This window comes from Amblyomma americanum, chromosome 7 (assembly GCF_052857255.1).
Source record: "Amblyomma americanum isolate KBUSLIRL-KWMA chromosome 7, ASM5285725v1, whole genome shotgun sequence".
Taxonomy (NCBI): Eukaryota; Metazoa; Arthropoda; class Arachnida; order Ixodida; family Ixodidae; genus Amblyomma; species Amblyomma americanum.
Window position 1 is genome coordinate 98,595,905 of NC_135503.1, and position 24,591 is coordinate 98,620,495.

Consider the following 24,591-nt stretch of genomic DNA (forward strand, 5'->3'; position numbering starts at 1 on the left):
TGATACTTTTGATGGATCATGGAATGCTTTAGTAAATGTGGATTCACAATACGGGCCTCTTGCCATTCCTTGGTCCGGGCGGCCTTCTGCTTTCGGTGCGTTAGGTATGCACACTGCCCGGAGAAAATTGTCTGATGTTGGTGAACGTAGCACGGCGACAGGCCGTGCGTATGACTAATCCACTTACAGCCGCTTGCTCCGACCTTCAGCACCACAGGTGCTGATAACAGGATTAGACATGCGCATGACCTTTCACTGTGCGACGTTCACCAACATGGCAGCCAAAGATCCGGAGTCCGCCGTCACAAAAAAAGGATATCGGAATTTCTGCTGGAACCCCTGGTGCGCAGATAACCGGGGCCAGGCCAAATACGGGCCAGGCGCGAACTTAACGAACTGAAAGTAGAACTTCACGTGAAGCCTGTTTCGCGACACAATGACTGGTCTCCAGATTTTCTTTTTTTGTAATTGCCGAGTTTAACGTCTCGAACCGACACATGGGGTATGACGAACACCGTAGTGGAGGGCTGCAGAATAATTTAGCCCAAATGGGGCTCTTCAACGTGCGCCACTTGTCGGTGCAGCACACGGGTATTTTTGTATTACGCCTGCATCGAAATATAGCCGCCGCGGCATTAATCGAACTCGCGACCTTGGTATCAGCAGACGACCGCCAAAGGCACTGCGGCGTCTCCGATATGGGGTTCAACGTGTAAACAGACCTTAACATAACGTAAGAGGAACAAAACTGGAGCCTTCCTCAATAGCCATGGATATCCGTATACCTAGTGTACAAAATTAAGGGAAAATGGTTGCATTTCCGCCTTCCCTGTACTGTGCATCAAAACAGGTGTTTAAAATAATTTCCTGTGAATTAAACATCAGGCCCCTGCAGCAAAAGAGACAATTCCTTAACAGCATTTGTAACGGTGGCAAGCTGAGTGCGATTTGGAATGGGCCTCCTTACGCTCGAAATTGTTCATAAAGTGGATTAAATATGCTGAGGATTTTTTTGTGAGAACATGACTGTGAACCCTATCTCGCGAAATTCAGTATATACAATTTTAAAAGCTTTTCAGAGTATGTTGCGCAGCTTGCGCATTGCTTCCCGCATTAAGGCTTCCAGGATGCCCGCAGCATCGAGCAGGCGTGTCCATTACGCTCGTCCAACCAGGATCAGTTGTAACGATACTCACGCATTGTAAAAACGAAGTGAGTACACAAAAAGAGACGCGACGACACTCAGGAGAGCGATGGATTTGTCGTAATGTCTTCCCTTCTGCCGTAACATGGGCTTACACTTTTCGTTGGTATATTTACAAATGCGACACCTACCCCAAACCCGATCTGCGCTGAAGGAGTTGGTGATTTGTGGTCAACCGTCTTTGGTTGTCGTTGGTCTCGCAAGGTGAATGACTCACTCCCATTAAGAGGGATCAGCTCAGAATCCGGCGAAGGTGGTGGTGGTGGTAGTGGTTTTTGTTAAAAATAATAGTAAAAAGGAAGGAAAAGATTTTTGCTAGCCCCGGCATCTGCCATCGATACTGAAGCACCTGAGCTGGGGCAGCGGAAATAAAGGATAGCAGGCAGAATGGAGAAATGAAATGAAAGAGGTGAGGGGACAGGAAGAGAGGATAGGGTGCGTAAAAAGTGTACCTTATATTATTTAAAGGAAATTTGAATTTTTAGAGATGAACACATCGCGGAACACCACAAACCTCGTCTTTCTCATCTTTGGGTGAGTCAAGAGCTTGCCGTTAAAAAATATAAACACTGATCGAACTGTTCGTTTATGCGGTTGAAAGTAAGTAAAAAAAATGTTATTTGATTCGTGCTTACCCAATTGAAGCTTTAGAATTTGCCTACGCTCGGAGTGCGTTGTGCTTGTCAGTGAATGGAACGAGGAAAACGCTAGGGACGAGGATGATGAGCGCAGTGTAGGTCGTAATTTCTAATCTGTAGCATATTTCCTTGCTATGAGATGCCTAGCATTTCCTGTTAGCATTCAGGTTAGGAGACGCCTTCTTAGATTGTCACCGATTCTCTCTCTCTCTCTTCCTTTGTAAAAAAAAAATATCTTCATGGTCTCTTCCTTCTCCCCCCCCCCCCCCCTAGTTTTTGAACTCTTGCTTTGCTGTATCTTTGTACCTTGCGCACGCTCTATAAAAGCTGCGTGTTTCAAACGCTGTACTACACTCGAATTAGGCTGGTCCTCCATCCGAAACGTCGTGAAAAGCGCTCGTGGGGTCCCATTCTTCCTTGTCCCTGTTTGTTCTGCGCTTGTGCATGAATGTCGTGAATTAAATCCTGTTATGTTTCTTCAATTTTTGGTGATTTTATATTATCTTGACCAAATCAGATGCCAGAAGTCACAGTACAGTATTACGACAAACGCGACTGTTCGTTTTAAAGGTGTATTGTGCCAACAGTTTCGGGAAATGTGTTCCCTTAGTTAGGGCAGGCTTACAATGAAACAGTCTTGTCAATATAAGGACACAAAGCGGGCGAGGATGTATAAACTCTGCCCTCAAAGCAAAATTTAGAGTGAGGGCAAGGGGCCGTATAATGGACCGCGCAGCAGCTCTCACAGGGGCAGTGGCTGAATGAAACACAGAAAAACGCAGAACGAAACGGGGAGGGGGAAATAGTGAAGGACTAGAAAAGACAACGAATTTGAACAGCGGTAGAAACGGATTTTGACAATATGCCAGCACGTGAGCATGCCTCTTCTGTCTGTAAGTGACGGTTCGTTGTTTCAACATAAAGACTGTTTATAGGTGACGTCGTGTAAGCACCAGTTGAAAGGCGGAAACCTAACTTGTGCACTGGGTCGATTCGTTTCAAGTACGATGGCCTTGCTGAACCATATGATTTACTGCCATATTCTAAGCAGGATCGTACCACAGAGCGGTACATTTTTAGAAGGCTTGCCCTGTCAGAACCCCACTGATTATGTGAGAAGACTTTGGGTATGTTCAATGATCGGGAAGTTTTCTATCTTAAAGCATTAATATGAGGCAGGAAAGTGAGTTTTTTTGTCAAACGCTATACCTAAAAATATGTGCTCATCTTTTACGGGCAACTCAGTTTCGTTCATATGTGGGGTCGAATATGCCTGTAGTCCTCTTTTCAGTGAGAAAATAATGGCTACTGTTTCCTGTGCAGAAAATCAGAAGCCATTTCTGTCTGCCAATGATGCCAGTTTATTTATGGTGAATTGTATTTGTCTTTTACATGTTGATACATTGGAGGATGTACAAGCTATTTGAAGTTCGTCTACATAGACTGAGTACATAACGGACCTTGGGAATATTTTTCTAAGATAGTTCATTTTTACAACAAAGAGGGTAGTGCTTAAAATAGTCTTGAGGTACTCCCTTTTCATGAATAAAATTTCTCGAAAGCGTTGAGCCCAGGTGGACAATAAATGAACGCTTAGGCAAAAAGTCTTTAAGGGAGTTCAGCATTCTGCCACGGATGCCGAGCTCAGCTAAGTCTTGGAGACCCCATGTTGTATCATAAGCTTTTTCTAAATTGAAAAAGACTGCAAGACAGCATTGTTTGTAGATCAAAACTTCTCTGACAGTATTTTCTAGACGGACTAGGTGATCAGTTGTGGAGCATCCCTTTTTAAAACCGCCTTACGGGGACGTCCCTGCGATTGCTCGGGAACCCGTGGTGTCGCCACTCACCAACGCCTGCAAGCTGCAGACGCCCTCCCTGCGGGGCCCGAGACCAAGAATGACCGCCATATTTGCAGTGCTCAGTGCTACTGGCACTTGAAGCAGTTGCTTTTAGAGGTGCCAGAACTCTCGACTACTACAAAATTGGCTGACCAGAATGCTAGTGGCCCTGACAGAAATGTTTCAGCCTTTCTTGCCCTTTCCCAGCGAGAACGCGCCAGAGGAGCGTCAGCGGCCTCGGAAAAACGCCAGCATGATAACTGCATGGCTGGTGAAGACGATGACGCCAAAAGTGCTGTGGGCGGCCACATCCGAAGGAATCACCGCGCCGGTGATATGTGTGGCATCACTTGGCTAATGGCGCAGTTAGAAAAATTGATGACGGCCTAACCTTGCTAGGCCAGGATATATAGGTAGCGTGAGCACGGCGACATCTGGTTGCGAAGAGTTAATACGTAAAAGGCGAGCATTCACTCATCATCATCATGATCATCGACCTGCTGGCACCTACTGCAGGGCATAGGCCTCTCCTATGTTTCTGTAATTAACCCTGTCATTTGCCAGCTGCGGCCACCCTATGCCTGCTAACTTCGAACTCATCCGCCCACCTAGCCTTCTGCCGCCCCCTGCTACACTTGCCTTGTCTTGAAATCCACCCCGTTACTCTTAAGGACCAGCGGTTACCTTGCTTTCGCAGTACATGCCCTGCCCAAGCCCATTACTTCCTCTTGATTTCGACTTGGATGTCATTAACACGCGTTTTTCCGTCACCCACGCGGCCCGCTTCCGGTCTCTTAAAGCTACACCTATCATTTTCGTTTCCATGGCACGCTGTGCTGTCATTAACTTCAGCTGCAACCTTTTCGTTATCCTCCACGTTTCTGCCCCTTAGGTGAGTACCGGTAGGATACGGTTGTTGCACACTTTTCTCTTGAGGGATATTTGTAACCTGCTATTCCTGATCTGAGAGAACCTGCCGTATGTGCTCCACCCCCTTCGGCTACTTCGGCTACTTTAACTATCTTATCCGTATTATGTGCTGTGTTGTGCTGGGTTTTAAGGCACATTGGCGGCTAAGGCCATCACGCCCCAAACGCAAGGTACAGAAAATTGGCTTGTGCCGGGTTTTATATGACAGATTCGAAACGTTGGTGTACAGGACCTAAATTGCTACGGGTGGTTTATGCTGGTTTAACGTCCCATAGCGACTCAGGCTATGACCAAGACATCATTTCGCTTCCGCTTTAACAACCACAAAGCTCATGTGTCATCATTACCCAGCTTACCCCTTTCAAAGCACCTGCGTTTGCCACTCCACAGTTTCAAAAACATCCGCGTCATCTTTCTCCAGTCCGGGTTCCCTAGCACCTATTACTGGGAACAAAGGGAGTCATATCTCATTCACAAGTTTGGCACATTCTCCCATGGCATGAACGCTACTCCTGGGGGGCTCTCCTGCTTGAGGGAGGCAACGTAGGAAATTTTACCCGTCATAGGATTTGGACAGCATTATAAATCAAAATGCGCCGGATGTTGCTCTTGACAACTTCAACCACGCTCTAAATGGCTGGGAATGTAGCTGTTTATTTTGTCAGTAATCTCCTTTGTTCAACTTACAGCCAGCTTCCATGTTCTATCTGGAATAGACGCCTATATTCTAACTCTATCACTTAGCCCACTGGGACCACGCGGCAGCCGTGCGGGCCGCAAACCTTTCACGGTTTCCGCACACATGTATTATTATTATTTTCTTCTTTTTTAACTTCCGTTTGATAAATTTCTTGTATTCTGCGCAATCTCTTCCGCGCCTTATTCATTCTCATTAACCATTTGGTATTTGTTTGGCGCCACATTCTATTAATTTTTTTGTGTGTTAATATTTTCTTCTTTCAAAGTTCTCTTGTGCTAATAATTTTTCTGCTCTTTTTCCTTTTCGTTTTCTCTCCCAAATTCCTCTCTGCCTTCTCATTACGCACTCGGGCTTCGCTCAATATTTGTGGTCTTTTTCCCCCACGGCTGCCACTTTTTCACGGGAAGCGCACTGCCGGACACGGGTTGAAACGGCCTAGTATATTTATGGGAAGAAGGGCACCAGGATGTCTGGTAGAAAAAGCCCGACGGAAGGGCGTACCGAAGAAAAGAAGCAAAGATATGCATACGACACGGTTGCAGGTTGCCGCTGCGGCGCGCAACAAGTGTCTCTCGTGCGCGTCCCCAGCAAGCGTCTCAGGATACTTGATACGGGACGCCCGCGGGGACCCGGCGGCGTCTTGCTGGAGTTTCGTAGAGAGAGAGAAGGGGGGGGGGGGGGGGGGGGAGTGCGGCCTCCCGGAGCGCCGAGAGCCGTGTTTAACGCTCCTTTCCCTTTTCTACCGCTGTTCAAATTCGTTGTCTTTTCTAGTCCTTCACTATTTCCCCCTCCCCGTTTCGTTCTGCGTTTTTCTGTGTTTTATTCAGCCACTGCCCCTGTGAGAGCTGCTGCGCGGTCCATTATACGGTCCCTTGCCCTCACTCTCAAGTTTGCTTTGAGGACAGAGTTTATACATCCTCGCCCGCTTTGTGTCCTTATATTGACAAGACTGTTTCATTGTAAGCCTGCCCTGACTAAGGGAACACAATTCCCGAAACTGTTGGCACAATACACCTTTAAAACGAACAGTCGCGTTTGTCGTAATACTGTACTGTGACTTCTGGCATCTGATTTGGTCAAGATAATATAAAATCACCAAAAATTGAAGAAACATAACAGGATTTAATTCACGACATTCATGCACAAGCGCAGAACAAACAGGGACAAAGAAGAATGGGACCCCACGAGCGCTTTTCACGACGTTTCGGATGGAGGACCAGCCTAATTCGAGTGTAGTACAGCGTTTGAAACACGCAGCTTTTATAGAGCGTGCGCAAGGTACAAAGATACAGCAAAGCAAGAGTTCAAAAACTAGGGGGGGGGGGAGAAGGAAGAGACCATGAAGATATTTTTTTTTACAAAGGAAGAGAGAGAGAGAGAATCGGTGACAATCTAAGAAGGCGTCTCCTAACCTGAATGCTAACAGGAAATGCTAGGCATCTCATAGCAAGGAAATATGCTACAGATTAGAAATTACGACCTACACTGCGCTCATCATCCTCGTCCCTAGCGTTTTCCTCGTTCCATTCACTGACAAGCACAACGCACTCCGAGCGTAGCCAAATTCTAAAGCTTCAATTGGGTAAGCACGAATCAAATAACATTTTTTTTACTTACTTTCAACCGCATAAACGAACAGTTCGATCAGTGTTTATATTTTTTAACGGCAAGCTCTTGACTCACCCAAAGATGAGAAAGACGAGGTTTGTGGTGTTCCGCGATGCGTTCATCTCTAAAAATTCAAATTTCCTTTAAATAATATAAGGTACACTTTTTACGCACCCTATCCTCTCTTCCTGTCCCCTCACCTCTTTCATTTCATTTCTCCATTCTGCCTGCTATCCTTTATTTCCGCTGCCCCAGCTCAGGTGCTTCAGTATCGATGGCAGATGCCGGGGCTAGCAAAAATCTTTTCCTTCCTTTTTACTATTATTTTTAACAAAAACCACTACCACCACCACCACCTTCGCCGGATTCTGAGCTGATTCCTCTTAATGGGAGTGAGTCATTCACCTTGCGAGACCAACGACAACCAAAGACGGTTGACCACAAATCACCAACTCCTTCAGCGCAGATCGGGTTTGGGGTAGGTGTCGCATTTGTAAATATACCAACGAAAAGTGTAAGCCCATGTTACGGCAGAAGGGAAGACATTACGACAAATCCATCGCTCTCCTGAGTGTCGTCGCGTCTCTTTTTGTGTACTCACTTCGTTTTTACAATGCGTGAGTATCGTTACAACTGATCCTGGTTGGACGAGCGTAATGGACACGCCTGCTCGATGCTGCGGGCATCTTGGAAGCCTTAACGCGGGAAGCAATGCGCAAGCTGCGCAACATACTCTGAAAAGCTGTTAAAATTGTATATACTGAATTTCGCGAGATAGGGGTCACAGTCACGTTCTCACAAAAAAATCCTCAGCATATTTAATCCACTTTATGAACAATTTCGAGCGTAAGGAGGCCCATTCCAAATCGCACTCAGCTTGCCACCGTTACAAATGCTGTTAAGGAATTGTCTCTTTTGCTGCAGGGGGCTGATGTTTAATTCACAGGAAATTATTTTAAACACCTGTTTTGATGCACAGTACAGGGAAGGCGGAAATGCAACCATTTTCCCTTAATTTTGTACACTAGGTATACGGATATCCATGGCTATTGAGGAAGGCTCCAGTTTTGTTCCTCTTACGTTATGTTAAGGTCTGTTTACACGTTGAATCCCATATCGGAGACGCCGCAGTGCCTTTGGCGGTCGTCTGCTGATACCAAGGTCGCGAGTTCGATTAATGCCGCGGCGGCTATATTTCGATGGAGGCGTAATACAAAAATACCCGTGTGCTGCACCGACAAGTGGCGCACGTTGAAGAGCCCCATTTGGGCTAAATTATTCTGCAGCCCTCCACTACGGTGTTCGTCATACCCCATGTGTCGGTTCGAGACGTTAAACTCGGCAATTACAAAAAAAAGAAAATCTGGAGACCAGTCCTTGTGTCGCGAAACAGGCTTCACGTGAAGTTCTACTTTCAGTTCGTTAAGTTCGCGCCTGGCCCGTATTTGGCCTGGCCCCGGTTATCTGCGCACCAGGGGTTCCAGCAGAAATTCCGATATCCTTTTTTTGTGACGGCGGACTCCGGATCTTTGGCTGCCATGTTGGTGAACGTCGCACAGTGAAAGGTCATGCGCATGTCTAATCCTGTTATCAGCACCTGTGGTGCTGAAGGTCGGAGCAAGCGGCTGTAAGTGGATTAGTCATACGCACGGCCTGTCGCCGTGCTACGTTCACCAACATCAGACAATTTTCTCCGGGCAGTGTGCATACCTAACGCACCGAAAGCAGAAGGCCGCCCGGACCAAGGAATGGCAAGAGGCCCGTATTGTGAATCCACATTTACTAAAGCATTCCATGATCCATCAAAAGTATCCAACATTATACCTAGTAAAATCACTGCCAGAATGAACAAATTCTGCGCAAATTGTCTGTGTTAATAGCTTGCTGCTCACCAGGCATATATTGGCACATAACCACCCAGTCTCAACCTGGCAACGTTTGGCAGAAGTTTAGGTGGGCGAATGAGATTAAGTTTGCAGGCATAAGGTGGGCGCAGCTGGCAAAGGACAGGAATAATTGGAGAGGCATGGGAGAAGCCTTTGCCTTGCAGTGGGCGTAGTCAGGCTGATGACGACGGTGATGATAATAACCTATCCAAACCCCCAACCCAACCTCCCATATCCACACCCAACCCCTCCCTCCCAATGGGAAACCGCTGTTACGAGAGCACACACCAGGATGACCAGCGCAGACTGATCGACCAGGCAAACCCGATTGGAAAAACTAATGAGGCCATGGACTAAGGTCTCCAACCTCTGGGGGCTACAGTCAGGCTGCTGCTGCTGATGATGATGATGATGAATCAAAGTCTTGCAATCTTTCGGTTAGATTCAAATTTTAGAACCGACCGCACGTGCACGAGTCGAAAAGTTACAAAAATGAAAAAAGATGCTCAAGAATGCACGCGGAGTTCCTTCGAGTGAAACTGATTTCGAGCACCGAGAAATGAAAGCAGAAGAAGCCGAGTTTGCCCCTGCAGCCAGTTGAGAGAACCCCGTTTGGTCGGATGCCTTCCGAAACGAGAAATAGTACGCGTTGTACGGCGCTTATCCTTTGCACGGCATCCGGTACGTGAACTGAAGGTCTTATATATGAGCTCAGAAACGCATTTACCATGGCAGCAACAGGCTGTGGCACTTTCTTAGGTGCTATTGAGTGGACACGCGTACACATAGGAGCATGTACTGTTGAGGAAGAAGTGAGCGTTGATGCGGCGCAAGGCTACGAATAAGTGGACCCTTGACCCGAGCAGCCAGTCGGCATCTTGACAGCTGAGTCTCGGAGTGGCATTCAACATGCGCGAGATAGTGCACATCCAGACAGGCCAGTGTGGCAACCAGATTGGGGCGAAGGTAAGCCACCTCTACCACCTTGTGGGTTATTTCACGGCTCAAAGGATCGCGATAGCCATTCGGTCCCAGTGCCTGTCCCGGCGCGTTTTACGTTGGCGATTACGTTTCGTCCTAAACGCCGCGTTCAAGAATCTCGTTTCAGGATACGGGCGAAAGTAATTACCTGTGAAGCAGTCGCGGCTTTTTGCAGACTTACTGCTTTAGTTCTTAGTTGTGGCCTCTTTGCGTGGGACAATAATGTGCCCTAATGCGCATCAAATCTCTTATTCCTGACCGCTGCTCTCGCTCTGACCTTTTAATTACTGCTCGCACTTTGAGAGCGTAATAATATTTTTGTTGTTTTATGCCATATAGCTCAGACGTTATTGCCGGTTGTAAGAAAATTCGAGACAATCGGTCTTGGCGGAGAGGTGACATGGAACAGTCTTATGGCAAATGACTGCCGCAAAGTGATCGGCGAGGATTCTTTGCCGGAATTTTTTTTCGTATGACCTAGTTTTCGCGTATGACGTAATTCAAAGGCCTCAAGTGGTCTTAGGTCCTGCCGGCTTTCCGCCATCAGCAAAATGCATGACGCGTGAGAATCGATGGCAGTTGACGAGTTGAGTACAAACACCAGTTGACAAGTGTAACTGTAGCAGTTATGTTGCTTTCGCTGTGAATTCCAGCCTGTAAATATGCTTTGACTGTCGCCACTGCGCGATGTGACGCCACTCTGATTACTGATATCTTTTCCCATCTGCAGTTTTGGGAGGTGATTTCTGATGAGCACGGCATCGATCCAAGCGGGGCGTACCATGGCGATTCGGACCTCCAGTTGGAGCGCATCAATGTCTACTACAATGAGGCCTCCGGTACGCGTCTGGCAGTATTTCGGTTGATCATTTCACTTTGAAGCTTGCCCGTCGCGTTGAACTTGCCTTGCGGCTGTTTCGCGCTGCTAAGCATTACGGAAATTTGCCGGGTCGGTTGGCAGATGCCTTCAAGAAAAACAGCAAGCGAAAGACAAACCGAATGCTGTGTGTATGGGTGTCTCATATTCTCGGTCCTGTCTTAACAGCGCAGTTTGTGGTGTTAATCTGTTATCTGGACTCTCAATGGAGCTTCTTCAACGGCAGGCCTTTGATCTTTGAGCTTTAAATGGTACAACCGATCGCGCATTTTTAGTTAGATCACAGCGCAACGTCTAGTGGCCTCTTCTGCTTGCGGCATGTTATGTTAGGCCATTGCAGCTTTTCAGGTTGCATTGCCAGAAGTCCCGCAGGGATTAGTTTGAAGGTTCTTTATCAAAGGCTTTTTTTTTCATAGGCAATGAATGTTAACAACCAGAATGAGTTCTGAATAATAATAATTGGTTTTTGGGGAAAGGAAATGGCGCAGTGTGTCTCATATATCGACGGACACCTCAACCGCGCCGTAAGGGAAGGGATAAAGGAGGGAGTGAAAGAAGAAAGGAAGAGAGAGGTGCCGTAGTAGAGGGCTCCGGAAGAATTTCGACCACCTGTGCATCTTTAACGTGCACTGATATCGCACAGCACACAGGCGCCTTAGCGTTTTGCCTCGATAAAAACGCAACCGCCGCGGTCGGGTTCAAACCCGAGTTCTGAATTCCCTCGTCAGGTTTGACGAGGACATAGTAAGTCTCCCCTCTCCAACGTTTCCTCTTGCTGCAGTGAGTTTGTAAGGCGTTTTTAACTCTATGTTTGCTAATAATACCGCCGCTGTGCTTCATTTGGAAGGGGCTTGATCATGAAATCCATGATTCGGTATACGCATTTCTATGGAGGCGAGATTCTAAAGACCCGTGTGTTCTGCGATCTTATTGCGCGTAAATCAACCCCAGGTGGTGCAAATTTATCCAGAGGCCTGCACTACCGCGTTGATCACAGCCCATGTACAGTATTCGGAAAATTAATCCCATATACTACACTGTAAGTTTCGTAATACGGAACAGAATCGCAAGAGGAGTTGCAACAGGACTTTAATGTAGTGACAGCATTTTGATCCATCTCAAATTATCTATCAACAATTCAGCTTGTGTTTTTCTGCTGAAAGTTATTGAAATCTTTGATTAAATATAATTGGATCTGCTATTTAAAAACCGGGAGGTGGCGCAAGGTCCCAGTAGTGCCGCTTTTATTTTGCTATGACATCTTCAGTTGGCGCGCTCTATTTTCATTGCTTCTATAACTGGCTTTGTTGTGACGCGGGTACTTGTAATAACTGTACGGTATGTTTGTTGCCCCTAAGTGATATTTGTTTTGTTTTTTTCATTGAGGAGGTAAATACGTGCCTCGGGCCATCCTGGTTGACCTGGAGCCGGGAACCATGGACGCCGTCCGCTCGGGACCCTTTGGACAACTCTTCCGGCCGGACAACTTTGTGTTCGGTAAGGGGCTGCTCGGCTTAAAACCTACTACATAAACACACCCACAAGAGCGCACAGTATAGACTAATCTTAAAAGCGCACAACTGGCTAAATTTGTACGCACATCTCTGTACGCACAGCGAATCCTCGCTGATTATAATCCAGTCCGAGTGGCAGTCAGTTTAATACAGCCACGGAATCAAGTATTTCGAGTTTGATCTATGGGCATTCTCATTAATTTCTTGCGAAACCTAGTCCACCAAGATTGAGACGCAAGCTTGGCGGTTCATCAAGAATATAGTGTGCCGTGAAAAGAGCATACAACAAGAGAGGCAACACATGCGCCATTTCAAAAATAAAATGAAAATAAAACGTAAGATGGGGTCAGAGACCCATTTCCGAAGCATTTCACTCTAGAAAATCCGAGCGTCAGGCAAGAGGAAGATTGTGCCTATTATATCACTGGTGGGTACCCAGCGGCCCTGGGGACCGAACCCTCGAATTCCCGCATGCGAGGCGGTTGCTCAAACCACTAGGCCACAAGTGCGGTATTGAGGTAAACATTTTGAGGACAGCTTGCATATATGTACATTTATGAAACATGTTATTTTTTACAGATTTACTGGTAACTCCTTAAGTAGCACTTGTAGCCAATCCTTAAAAGTCATCAAGGAAGCTCCCCTTTTTTTTTGCACTGCCGCTGTGCGATGTCAATGCACGTTAAAGATCCCCAGGTGATCGAAATTATTCCAGAGCCCTCCAATACGGCACCTCTTTCTTCCTTTCTTCTTTCACTCCTGCCTTTATCCCTTCCCTTACGGCACAGTTCAGGTGTCCGCCGATATATGAGACAGATACTGCGCCATTTCCTTTCCCCAAAAACTAATTATTCTTAGCTCCATTAATCGAGGATATACAATGCAAAAGCTGTCTGCGTTCAATGTGTTCTTTAGCGTTGACACCGTTATAGACGCTTAAAGAAGTGCGTAAACTGGCTCCGCGGGTCAGTGGACGCTTCGCTCGCCCTTCGAGGTACGTGACGATGGTGAAGAGATGTGGGCTGCATACATTACCACTTCGTGGTCGACACGTGGCACTGCAGCAATAGGCTGCGGCGTTCATTGGGTGATCAACCTCTCGCGATCATCAACTGCCACCTGAGACAGAGGCAGGGTGGACGCGCTGCATTTCAAAGTGCGAAAGGCAATCAAAGGGGGTTTTAAAACGAAACCTTTACTGGCCGCAAACTTGCGATTTCGCCATGGCGGTGCTCCGAGGAAGCACATAACGTCACAACGCGCGCCACACCGCGTATATTTCTCTCTCTCGTTTGCTCCCAGTCACTACTGTGCTTGCGCCGCTAGTAGCACCGAGCCACATGTGTTGCGCCGCTGCGCAGTGCCACGCCTTTCCTCAAAATCCAACTTTCAATTTTGAGTTTTCTCTTTCTTCTTTCCCTGTCTCCTTTACCCCTTCCTTTACGGCGCGGTTCGGGTGTCCACCGAGATATGCGAGACGGATACTGAGCCAATTCCTTTCCTCATAAACCAAACAAAACTAGTCAGCCGACGGTGTTCATAGTTCATTGGCGTTGACAACTTTGAAAAGACCGTTCATTTTCACGAAAGGATAGGCGTAATAATAAAAATAATTGATTTTTGGGGAAAGAAAATAGCGCAGTATCCGTCTCGTATATCGTTGGCGACCCGAACCGCGTCGTAAGGGAAGGAGTAAGCGAGGGAGTGACAGAAGAAATGAAGAAAGAGGTGCCGTAGTGGAGGGCTCCGGAATAATTTCGACCACCTGGGGATCTTTAACGTGCACTGACCTCTCACAGCACACGGGCGCCTTAGCGTTTTTCTACCATAAAAACGCAGCCGCCGCGGTCGGGTTCGAACCCGGGAGCTCCGGATCTGTCTGTCTGTCTGTTGTTGCCAGGAGGAAAGAAAAGGAAAGTGCACAGACCTGCTCACTGGCTCTAGCCGAGCCACAATCGCTACCACGTGCCAGATAGTAGGAGAGTTGAAAGATGGGATAGAATGACAGGATAGTTAAGACGCGCTAAAGACAAGGCCGATCCCGGAGGTAGTGCAATACCGGGCCAACCGATGGCGGGAGTGAAGCATCCTTCAAACTCTCCGCCACATTTCCAAAAATAAGTCCATTTGGACCCGTAACAGATACTCTGCGGGGTCCGGACATTCGCATACATCTAGTGGGCATATAATCATCGCAAGCCTGATTATATGCCCTAGTGCTCCAGAGCTCCGGATCAGTAGCCGAGCGCCCTAACCCCTGAGCCACCGCGGCGCACAGCCGGCTCCGTGGGTTAGTGGAGACCTAAATCTCGCTTTCATGTACGTGGCTTTGGTGTCTACTGCTAAAGACTGCTTTGAATGCGTTCCCCACATTGTATAGGCAGCGCGCCCTCCCTGCCACCCTGGGAGGTGGCATGCAATTAATGGTTGATCGCGAGATATTGATAACCAAACGAACGCTGCGGCCTAGCCATTGCTTCACTGCCGCATGTCAGACACAACGCTGTCAGCACTATTGCATTCAGGCCACACCTCTCTCTCACCATTGCCACATGCGTCAAAGCACGAATGCGGCGCGCGCATACCCAGGCAGCCAGTTATGCGCCCTTCCTTTGTTCAAAGCCAATGCCGTCTTGAAAATTGTCAACGCCGAAGAACACAGTGAACGCCGACACCTTTCGCTTTGTATACCCTGGATTAACTGAACTAATCCAAACTAAGTTTTTGCACTTGGATGCCACCGCCACGTTACACGAAAGCGAAAGTGAGGTGTCCACTGACCCAGGGAGCCACTTGTGCGCGTTTCCTTTCGTAAAAATGAACGGCTTCTACGTTGTAAACACCAATGAACCAAATGAGCGCCGGCGGCTCACTTGTTTTGTTTGGTTTTGAGGAAAAGAAAGGGCGCAGTAACTGTCTCATGTGTCTCGGTGGACACTAGAACCGGCCCATAATGGAAGGGATAAAGGAGGGATGGAAAGAATAAAAACCGAAAGAGCTACTTGAAAATCGAATTTTTAGGAAAGGTGCGGCGCGGCGCAGCGGCGGAACACCTATGGCTCGGTGCAACTAGTAGTGACTAGAAACGCTTACCCGAAATGGGCCGGCTATACCCTAGCGTAGCTCTCGCTACAAAAGCTTCCATCCGCCTTTCACACAACACCAGATCACTCAGCAAAACGGATAGGTGGCGCATTACACAAGGAAGCGAGGTGGCCCCCTGCGGGGACCATCCGGTATAAAACAAAAGATTACAGACAGATATAATACAGGATATGAGCACAGGAGGAGGTTCTCTCGCCCCGGTGTTCACGTCATTTGTCACCCGTTTACATAGTGACTCGCTGGAGAGATTGGGTTTTGTAGCCGAGTACAATACAAGCCATGACTTGTTGAATTGTTTGCAGACGTGAACATATATTTTCAACTTCTTTCACACGCAACATTATCGTAAACTTGAACAAGCTGTTAACTTCAACTGTGTTGTGCGTTGCTTATCCCTTTATTCGCTACGTCCACCACAAAGCATAAGTCTAGTTTTTTCCGCGTTCCAGGCTGCTGTGTGCATTTCGCCCAGTGCATGGCTTTCCTTAATTGCTGATTCTAGTACTGATTAGCTTCATAATAGAGTTTTCACAAGTGTACGCCTCTGACGATGTTACCTCTTCAGGTCAGGGAGGTGCGGGCAACAACTGGGCTAAGGGCCACTACACCGAGGGTGCCGAACTGGTGGACTCGGTGCTCGACGTCGTGCGCAAGGAAGCGGAGTCCTGCGACTGCCTGCAGGGATTTCAGCTGACCCACTCTCTAGGCGGAGGTACTGGATCTGGCATGGGCACACTGCTCATCTCGAAGATCCGTGAAGAGTACCCCGATCGCATCATGAACACCTACAGTGTAGTGCCCTCTCCAAAGGTGTGTGACAGTACCCATCAGAACATATTTAGACGTTAGTTGTGCAACAGCGCTGATCGGCGTTAACACGAACAGGGGTTCATGTCCTTCCTGTGCACCACGTCATTTACACGCTTTCGCGGCGCGTGTTGTTGTACCGCGTCATCTGCTACTTTCGGTTTCTTAATAGCGGTGATGATCGCTCGAATCGCGCAAGAAAGTATCAGAATTACATCGAACAGAATTCGCTCGCGTGTTCACGGTAACGGTGACCGAAGCTTTACATCAAATATGTTATCTTTTTACTTTCTTGTCTTCGTATAATTTTAATTTATGCCTACCTGCACCTGGTCATCGTGGTCCTTCTGCCGTTTTCTGTAGGTTTCGGACACCGTCGTCGAGCCCTACAATGCTACCCTTTCTGTGCATCAGCTTGTAGAGAACACCGACGAGACCTTCTGCATCGACAACGAGGCGCTCTATGACATCTGCTTCCGGACGCTGAAGCTCACTACTCCAACGTACGGAGACCTCAACCACTTGGTCTCCGCAACTATGTCTGGTGTGACCACATGCCTTCGGTGAGTGCTCAGCTTCCGCGTGTATACAAGCGCAATATGGTTTGGTTTGGATAATGAGGGTTTAACGTCCCAAAACGACTCAGACTATGAGAGACGCCATAGTGAAGGGTTCCGGAAATTTCGACCACCTGGGGTTCTTTGACGTGCACTGACATCGCGCAGTACACAGGCCTCCAGAATTTTGCCTCCACCGAAATTCGACTTGCGCGGCCGGGATCGGACCCGCGTCTTTCGTCCCAGCAGCTGAGCGCCATAACCACGGTGCCACCGCGGCGGCACAAGCGCAATATGATCATCGGTCAAAAATTCGAAAAACAAACAGCTGCATAGGTGTACAGCCCCGCAGTCTGTTATGGGGACAACTATGTAAGTCGTGCATGTCTCGGGACAGGCGCGCAGCCCTTCACCGCAGTTGTCCCTGAGTCGGCAGTCAGGCTAGCAAGCACGCAGATTCTCCGAAAAGCGAGTTGTTTTTTGGACAGTAAAATAACCAAATTTCTAGTAGGAAAACTACAGCATGACCGGGTACCTGGCAGCGTTACATCCGTACGATCACTCCGCGTGGCGAAGGGCAGCACGATGGTGTTACATATCTTGCAGACCTGCACAGATCTATACAGGTGCTTCAGTGTCAGCGCAGAAGGCTAGCATGGTGACGATTATGTTGTAAGCGTTGTGTCAGTATGCTGGCCTGTGGACGGCAGGCAGTTGTCGTACCGTGGCTGGTCTCATTGTAGTACAAGATTACTTTAGCAAGGTCTGCCGTAAATCCAGTATCTATGCCAACGATTCCAATTCATAGAGGTCTAATCGTATAATTAACTTCGCTGCCATGGGGTACTACGCTACCGGGCAGAGGGTAAATGAAGTTCCCGCTGTCATCACATCGGATGTCGTCGGGTCGAAGGAACTATGCAGGCCCATTCAAATCAATTCAAGAAATATGCTTGATTCTTCAGTTTCGCTAAATTATGTTGGGTTTTCAGCAAGAGTTCTGCATCGTAGATGAACAATATTTTTTTCAGAAAGCAGCGTGGTAAAGGGCGTGCGTGATTCGAGGTGACATACGGTTCATACATGGTGAGGGCCTTGCCATATTTTTTCGAAAGTTTACAGCAACGAGTACAAGGCAGGTTGTCGTGTAAGGTGCGAATATTTCTAGAAGACGCCGTATATATGCAGGAAGTGGACGAGCTAGGCTCGATCTCCTCGATGGTAAGGGGGAAACTTAGCTATGTTGTTGAGCGACAGCGTTGGCCCCATCAGCCGCGTGAACGCATCTGCACTTGCCTGAATGGCTTCGCATATTATTTTGGCCGTTTTAAATGATACCCACGATACAGTAACGGTGGCGGTATGGTTCTTTTTCTTATTAATTTAAATGGCTCAAACTGCACTTTGTCATAATCTATATTTTATTTTTTATTTTTATTTTTTTTCGATATACTGTCAACCCCAAGCGGGGTTTTTACAGGGGTGAGCGCCCTTCAAAAAATGCATAACGTCCTGATAAAACAGTTATAGAACAGTAAGCAGTTGTACAATGAAAAGGATGGGTCTAGTTAAAGCAAGACAAGGACTAACAAATTCGAGGTAATTAGTTATAGAGAACAAAGTTTATATCACCAACATTTTAACAATATTTAGTCAGTTTTGTGGCAATATACACAGCTCGGCAAGCTCCAAAAATTTGAGGACGGTTGGCTGCATTACAATTTGAAGCGTCAAGTGCATTCCATTCGCGCACTTCTCGCGGAAAAAAAGAAAAATAGAATGTGTTATTGCAACCAAAAAATCATCACGTGTGAGAGGATGTTTACGGCGGGTGATTCTGGAGTGGCTTATATTGACGAAGACTTCAGAGTTAAGCTTAAATGAATTGTGCAGAAGAAACAAGAATTTCAAGCGGTGCAGTTTCGATCGGATAGATAAAGGCTGAAGTCCTGCGCGATGCAAAAGTTCAGTAGGTGAATCTGTGGGTCTGTACTGGTTATAGATAAATTGCGCAGCTTTTCGCTGCACACTTTCCAGTGCGGCTACGCTAGTGCCTGTATAAGGGAACCGTGTAATGTTAGCATTTTCTAATACCGGGCGGGTACGCGTAGTGTATGCCAGAAGCTTTATTTCGGGAGGCGAGTTTTCCAAGGCACTTTTGAGAAAAAACAGTTCGTTCATTGTCTTATTTGCTACATACTGAACGTGCGTTGTCCACTTCAGGTCGGATGAGATAAGGATACCCAGATATCGGTATTCTCTAACAGTTCGTAGCGCAGTGCTCAGAACCATAAGTGAACTTAAGCGGAATTTTTTTCTTTGTGATGGACATAGAAACAGTCTTGTCTTTGTTAATGACCATACTCCAATCATGGCACCACTGAAAAACTTTATGCAAAGCGCTATTTAGTTTGATCTAGTCAGACTGAAGTTTATTTTTATAATAAAGAACGCAATCGTCTACAAACAGTCCCTTTTTTACTTCATTTTCGTTACTTATATCAGTGATAAATAGAAAAAATTAGATGCGCCAGTACAGATCCTTGGGGGACACCAGATAAAACGGGAATAATGTCGGAGGTATTTCCGTCGAATTTTACAAATTGTTAACGTTCAGACAAAAACTGCTGATCCATTGTAGGACGGGACCATCACCAATTAAATCCTTGAGTTTGTATATTAATTTTTGGTGCGACACCCTCTCGAACGCTTTGGAAAAGTCAAGGAAAAAAAATTATATGAAATTGCGACTGTGGTCCAAGACAATGTGGTCCAAGACATTCGCGCCTCCTAAGCAGCTTTAAAGTCCGTTGAAGTACCTCCTAAATTGAGTTTTCGGAATAATTGAATATATTGGCCGACCAGTATTCTATAGACTCCGAACAGGCAGAAAATCAGTGCAATTTTTTGTGATAGGTCTCGAGCACATCCAAATCGTTTGCACGAAATTTCTGAATACCGGAATACCGCAATATTCCATGCGATATCCTAAATAAACCCGCTGTGCAACATCAAGCCATTTTATATGGTTATGTTGCTGCACGACGCAATTGGAATTCTCCTATACTGGCATTTATGTACACATTTATCAAGGCTCTTCACTGCTCTTTCAGGTTTCCTGGACAGCTGAATGCTGATCTTCGCAAATTGGCCGTGAACATGGTGCCCTTCCCGCGCCTCCACTTCTTTATGTCTGGCTTCGCTCCGCTCACTTCCCGAGGCAGCCAGCAGTACCGGGCTCTGACAGTGCCGGAACTGACGCAACAGATGTTCGATGCCAAAAACATGATGGCTGCTTGCGACCCCCGCCAGGGCCGTTACCTGACAGTGGCTGCAGTCTTCAGAGGCCGAATGAGCATGCGGGAAGTGGATGACCAGATGCTACAAATCCAGAACAAGCACTCTGGCTCGTTCGTGGAATGGATACCGAACAACGTCAAGACTGCAGTCTGTGACATACCGCCTCGAGGTCTGAAGATGTCGGCTACTTTCATTGGGAACAGCACAGCCATTCAAGAGCTTTTCAAGCGAATCTCCGAACAGTTTACCGGTAACTACGTCTGTGATTTGAAGATGGTTCTTCAAAGCAAATGTTTTTTTTTAAAGCTTGTTTGTGCTTATTGTGTGGATCGACGTATTTAATGTAGTGTGACCCCGCCTGCTTGATATATATTTTTTTTTGTGCAGCTATGTTCCGCCGCAAGGCCTTTCTGCACTGGTACACTGGAGAGGGCATGGACGAGTTGGAGTTCACCGAGGCAGAGTCCAACATGAACGACCTGGTGTCCGAATACCAACAGTACCAGGAGGCCACAGCTGATGATGAGGGAGAGTTCGAAGAGACCCAAGCAGAGGCCTAGTTTTTTTTTTTTTGTACAGGCAGTGCTTTTTCTTTCGCTTGAGAGTAAAGTTGATGTTTGTCATCGATCCTTCCTTTCGAGCGAGGTGCCTGTACTCTTTAGTACGTCATAGGTTCGGACTGCGTCACAAGGATGGCCACGAGATGTAACGACACCTTACTCTATTGCAATATGCGCACATCTGTAAAAATCTGTTACCGGCGTTACACTGGCAGTTTCGCTCTGCTACCGGCTGCGTCTCGGGAGTTTTCGGCATTGCGACGCAGTTCTGAAATCGCTTCGAAATGTACGTGCCGAACCAGTCTTATAGCGGTCGCAAGGTGATCAAGTTTTGATAAGCCGCTATTGGTCTCATAAGGTCCTGGGTGTACATGAGGCATCTTTTCTGCGCTGTGGAAACTCGAGTGAGATTAGCCGGTTTTTAGAACATGTAACAACGCAATACGAAGAATACCATTGCGCTCGGTACCTTCAGTGTCACGTGACTGGGTTTTTTTCGTACGACCTGTCATCTTTAACTCTCATATTTTAACGTTTTTTAGCATGAAACTTATGAGAGGCCGTCCTCATTCAGGGAGAGAGAGCACGTTGAGAAGATACCGACCGGAAAGCAACTGGTGTTTGAGACTGCTTGATAGCAATACTCGAGCTTCTCGGAGCTCCTGAACCTGTTGCGATCGAGCCATGAGGCCCACATCTCGTTATTCTGAGAGCGGCATAGCCCTAACCTGGGACGCTGCGCAGAAAGGTTCGTCGCGAAAAGATTAGGCGATTCGCTAGTGTGAGCGACCCTCAACCCTCACGTCACGACCAACGTCGCATGTGTTGAGTTCTGCGGTAACCACTAACTGGGGCTAAGCACGTTCCACCAAAAAATGGGAGCGATATTTCCGGCGAGAGGCTGAGGAAAACAGCTGTTTGTCTCTATAGCAGTTTAGCGTCAGCATCACCAGCTCGTAACACTATAGCGTTAAAGGCCCCGTTCACCCGAAAATCCAGTGTCGACAATGGAGTTTTTGGCTTTGTGAGCGAAAATCACGAGCATGAATCCGGCAGGTGGCGCTCAGAGAGCATTCTAGCAGGAAGGTTGGCCACCTAGGTCGCGTGACCTTGCGGTCACCACAACCTGCCCACCGGATAGTGAGCAAATTTCCCACGAACTTCCCACCGTGGCAGGTGGCAGCTAAATTAATGATTGGTCGCTCGGGAAGAGCAACCTGGGTTGCACAAGGCCCATCGCTGGCAACAGCTGCCATCGGAGGGCAGTAGTACATCGCTTAACCGCTGCACCATAGCGCCAGGTGGGGCATGAGAAGTCCCAGGTAATTTTGAATGCAAAATATAGAATGACCTTTTGTATGTACGGAAAATAATCCATTACACTATCGTGTCATTTCCTTAAGGCGGAGCTTAAGTGTCCCTTCCAATTTTCGCATAGAGGGTAGGGAAGCGCTTCCTGTTGGCCCTGAGAGGCTCAAGTATGTATCCTCGCGTTTGCATTACTGGATGGGTTCCCACTTCGTCACCCAGCGCTCGGTTAGTGTGTGCGCGAGCTGTGGCGTTTGTGCTTTGGATCCCGGTGGGTGCGGCGTGTCCTCGGGCCCATGTCATGGTATATGGTTCTCAGCTGGTGCCTTCATGACGAAATCTTTGGAAAACATTCTTGATGAGGCCACCGCTTGCGTAATTACGACTGATTGTCTGGGAGTCTGAAATTACTGTCCCGTGATCTGTGCCGTCTGTTGCCGTCGGCGACTGCAAGGACTTTTGCGCTCAAATGTCCTCCCGGTCGTGGCAATATAACGCGAAATTCGGCGAGAACTCGTTTCATATTTATCGCCGTACCGTAATGTCCGCTATAGAGCCCGCACGCAGTGTATAGTCCACAGTGCTCAATTTTGGCTGCAAAAAAAATTACTAGAATGTCCACACCCATTACATTGATTACCAGAGTCAGGAGTGCAAACAGCGCATATAATTATAATTGGCGCGGCTCAAGTATCACAAAACATGACAATAGGGTAAGCGTCGCGATTTTTGTGTCACAATCGGCGGTACTGATAGAAAAAAAATGCAATATAGTCCTCATTTATAGGTGGTCAGCAAAGTGCCAAATTTCAACTTTTAAGCATGTATTACCTGTGGAATGTATATTAGAAATAATGGTATATTTTACAGAATTTCCGCCCCTCTCCTTATAGCAGCCCCCGGCCTTCGGGATGACACTTATAAATAAACGTATTCCTTCCTGATGTGCAGGAAACATTGAGCATCCCATGGGAAGTAATATGCTACAGATTAGACATCACGACGTCCACTGCGCCCATTATCCTCGTCAGTAGCGTTTCCCTCGTTCTATTCGCCGACAAGCACAAGTCACTCCGACGGGATGCAAATTCTAAAGCTTCAGTTGGGTAAGCACAACGAATGAATGAGTCAAATACCATTTATTTACTTACATTCGACTGCATAAACGAACAATTTGATCAGTGTTCACTTTTTAACGGCAACCTCATGATTCACTCAAAGAAGAGGAAGACAAAGTTTGCGGCGTTCCGCGATGCTTTCATTCATAATATAAGGTACACTTTTTGCGCAGTACTTGGCCTTCGCCGGATTCTGAGCTGATACCCTTTAATGGGCACGAGTCATGAACTTTTCGAGACAAACAAAAACCTCCTACGGTTGGTCATAGATCACAATCCCCTTTCAGCGCAGATGGTGTATGGGGTAGCTCTCGCGTTTGTAAATATTCTAGCGCAAGCCGTAAGCCCATGCTACAGCAGAAGAGAAAACATTACGACAAATCCATGGGGGTCCTCACGGTCGTCGCGACTCTTCTTCTTCTTCTCCTTAGTAAGCACGGCACATACCCACGCAGGGGCATTGGCCAAGGTTCAGTAGATAATCCCAATGAGGTATTTGCGCGGGGAAAAAAAGGCGTGAGAAGACTAAATCAATATAAAAATTGGAACAGTCAAATGAATTAAAGAAATATGAATTACCAGGAATAGAATCGAGCATTCTTGGACCTGCGGCAAAATTTTTTATACAGCTAACAAGGTAATCGATCAGTTGCACTTATTTAATCATGAAGGTAGCCGCAGACACTGCTTAACGGGAATCCCTTTGCACTCGCACCGAACGAAAGAATAACTGGAAGGGACAGTGGTCCTAACCTCGAATGAGGGACCTCCAAATACTGTTTTCTCTGAACTGCGAACCGCCGGCAAGAGAGGAGAAAATGATCTATCGTTTCAACTTGCCCACATGATACACAAAGGTTTGTAGCAGCGAACCCAGATCTGCATAAGTACAAATTTAAGTGAGGGATTCTGCATCGCAGAATCGTCATTGCCACCTCACAAAGCCTTGATTTACACCACCGGATATTCCATAGGAACTTTAAGTGGCTAAAATCTACGGTATTTAGCAATGGATCACTCAGGTTGGCTGAAATATATTGGAAGCGCTCGAAACGTGAAGTTTCTAACAGAATGAGGTGAGGGACGGGATAGATTACAGGAGCGCTGAGAGCTGACCTTGCCAATAAATCAGCCACCTCGTTAAAATAGACGCCCGAATGTCCAGGTACCCAGACAAAGCGGATCTCAGGCACTGTGCGCGGAACAAAAAACTTAAGCGAACTATTCAATAAAGATATTCCCGAATTTTGGAGAGAGACTAGAACTGAAAGGCAGACTGCAAGGATAAGAACCCATGCTACAAGCCTAGGAAGTTTGAGAAGAGCTAAACCAAGGGCCAGAAACTCTTCGAAGAATATACGAGTATAATCTGGGATACAAACAGAATAGCTCCAAGCCAGCTCCTGCGAATATATCCCAACCGTCGCCTTCTCACAGCTGCTGGAGGCATGAGTGGAGACAACAGTATGAAGAGGAAAATTCTGTTGGTGTTCAGAAAGGAGACCATTTAGGATATTTGTGGGCATATATTTCGCATAGGAAGCTAAAATATGGTCATAATAGAAGGCGGGGTCAGCCTGCGTATTTGCAACGTGTTGCAAGGAGATCAGATTAACCTGAAGCGGGGCTAACAGATTCCGCGTGAACCTAACTTGCG

At 47.0% G+C, this 24,591-nt stretch overlaps 1 protein-coding gene across 2 annotated transcripts; it reads left to right on the forward strand.

Moving 5' to 3' along the window:
* Positions 1-9,608: 9,608 nt before the first annotated feature.
* LOC144097357 (tubulin beta-4 chain-like) lies at positions 9,609-20,533 on the forward strand. 2 transcript variants are annotated; one of them, XM_077630097.1, is made up of 7 exons: positions 9,609-9,773; positions 10,519-10,627; positions 12,055-12,162; positions 15,850-16,094; positions 16,455-16,654; positions 19,762-20,198; positions 20,336-20,533. In XM_077630097.1, exons 1-7 carry the CDS (start codon positions 9,717-9,719, stop codon positions 20,506-20,508), a joined length of 1,329 nt encoding a protein of 442 aa, XP_077486223.1. In that variant the 5' UTR covers positions 9,609-9,716; the 3' UTR covers positions 20,509-20,533. The 2 variants fall into 2 exon arrangements, with proteins under 2 accessions (XP_077486223.1, XP_077486222.1); XM_077630096.1 differs by having other exon boundaries at positions 9,610-9,773; positions 12,052-12,162.
* The last annotated feature ends 4,058 nt before the right edge of the window (positions 20,534-24,591 follow it).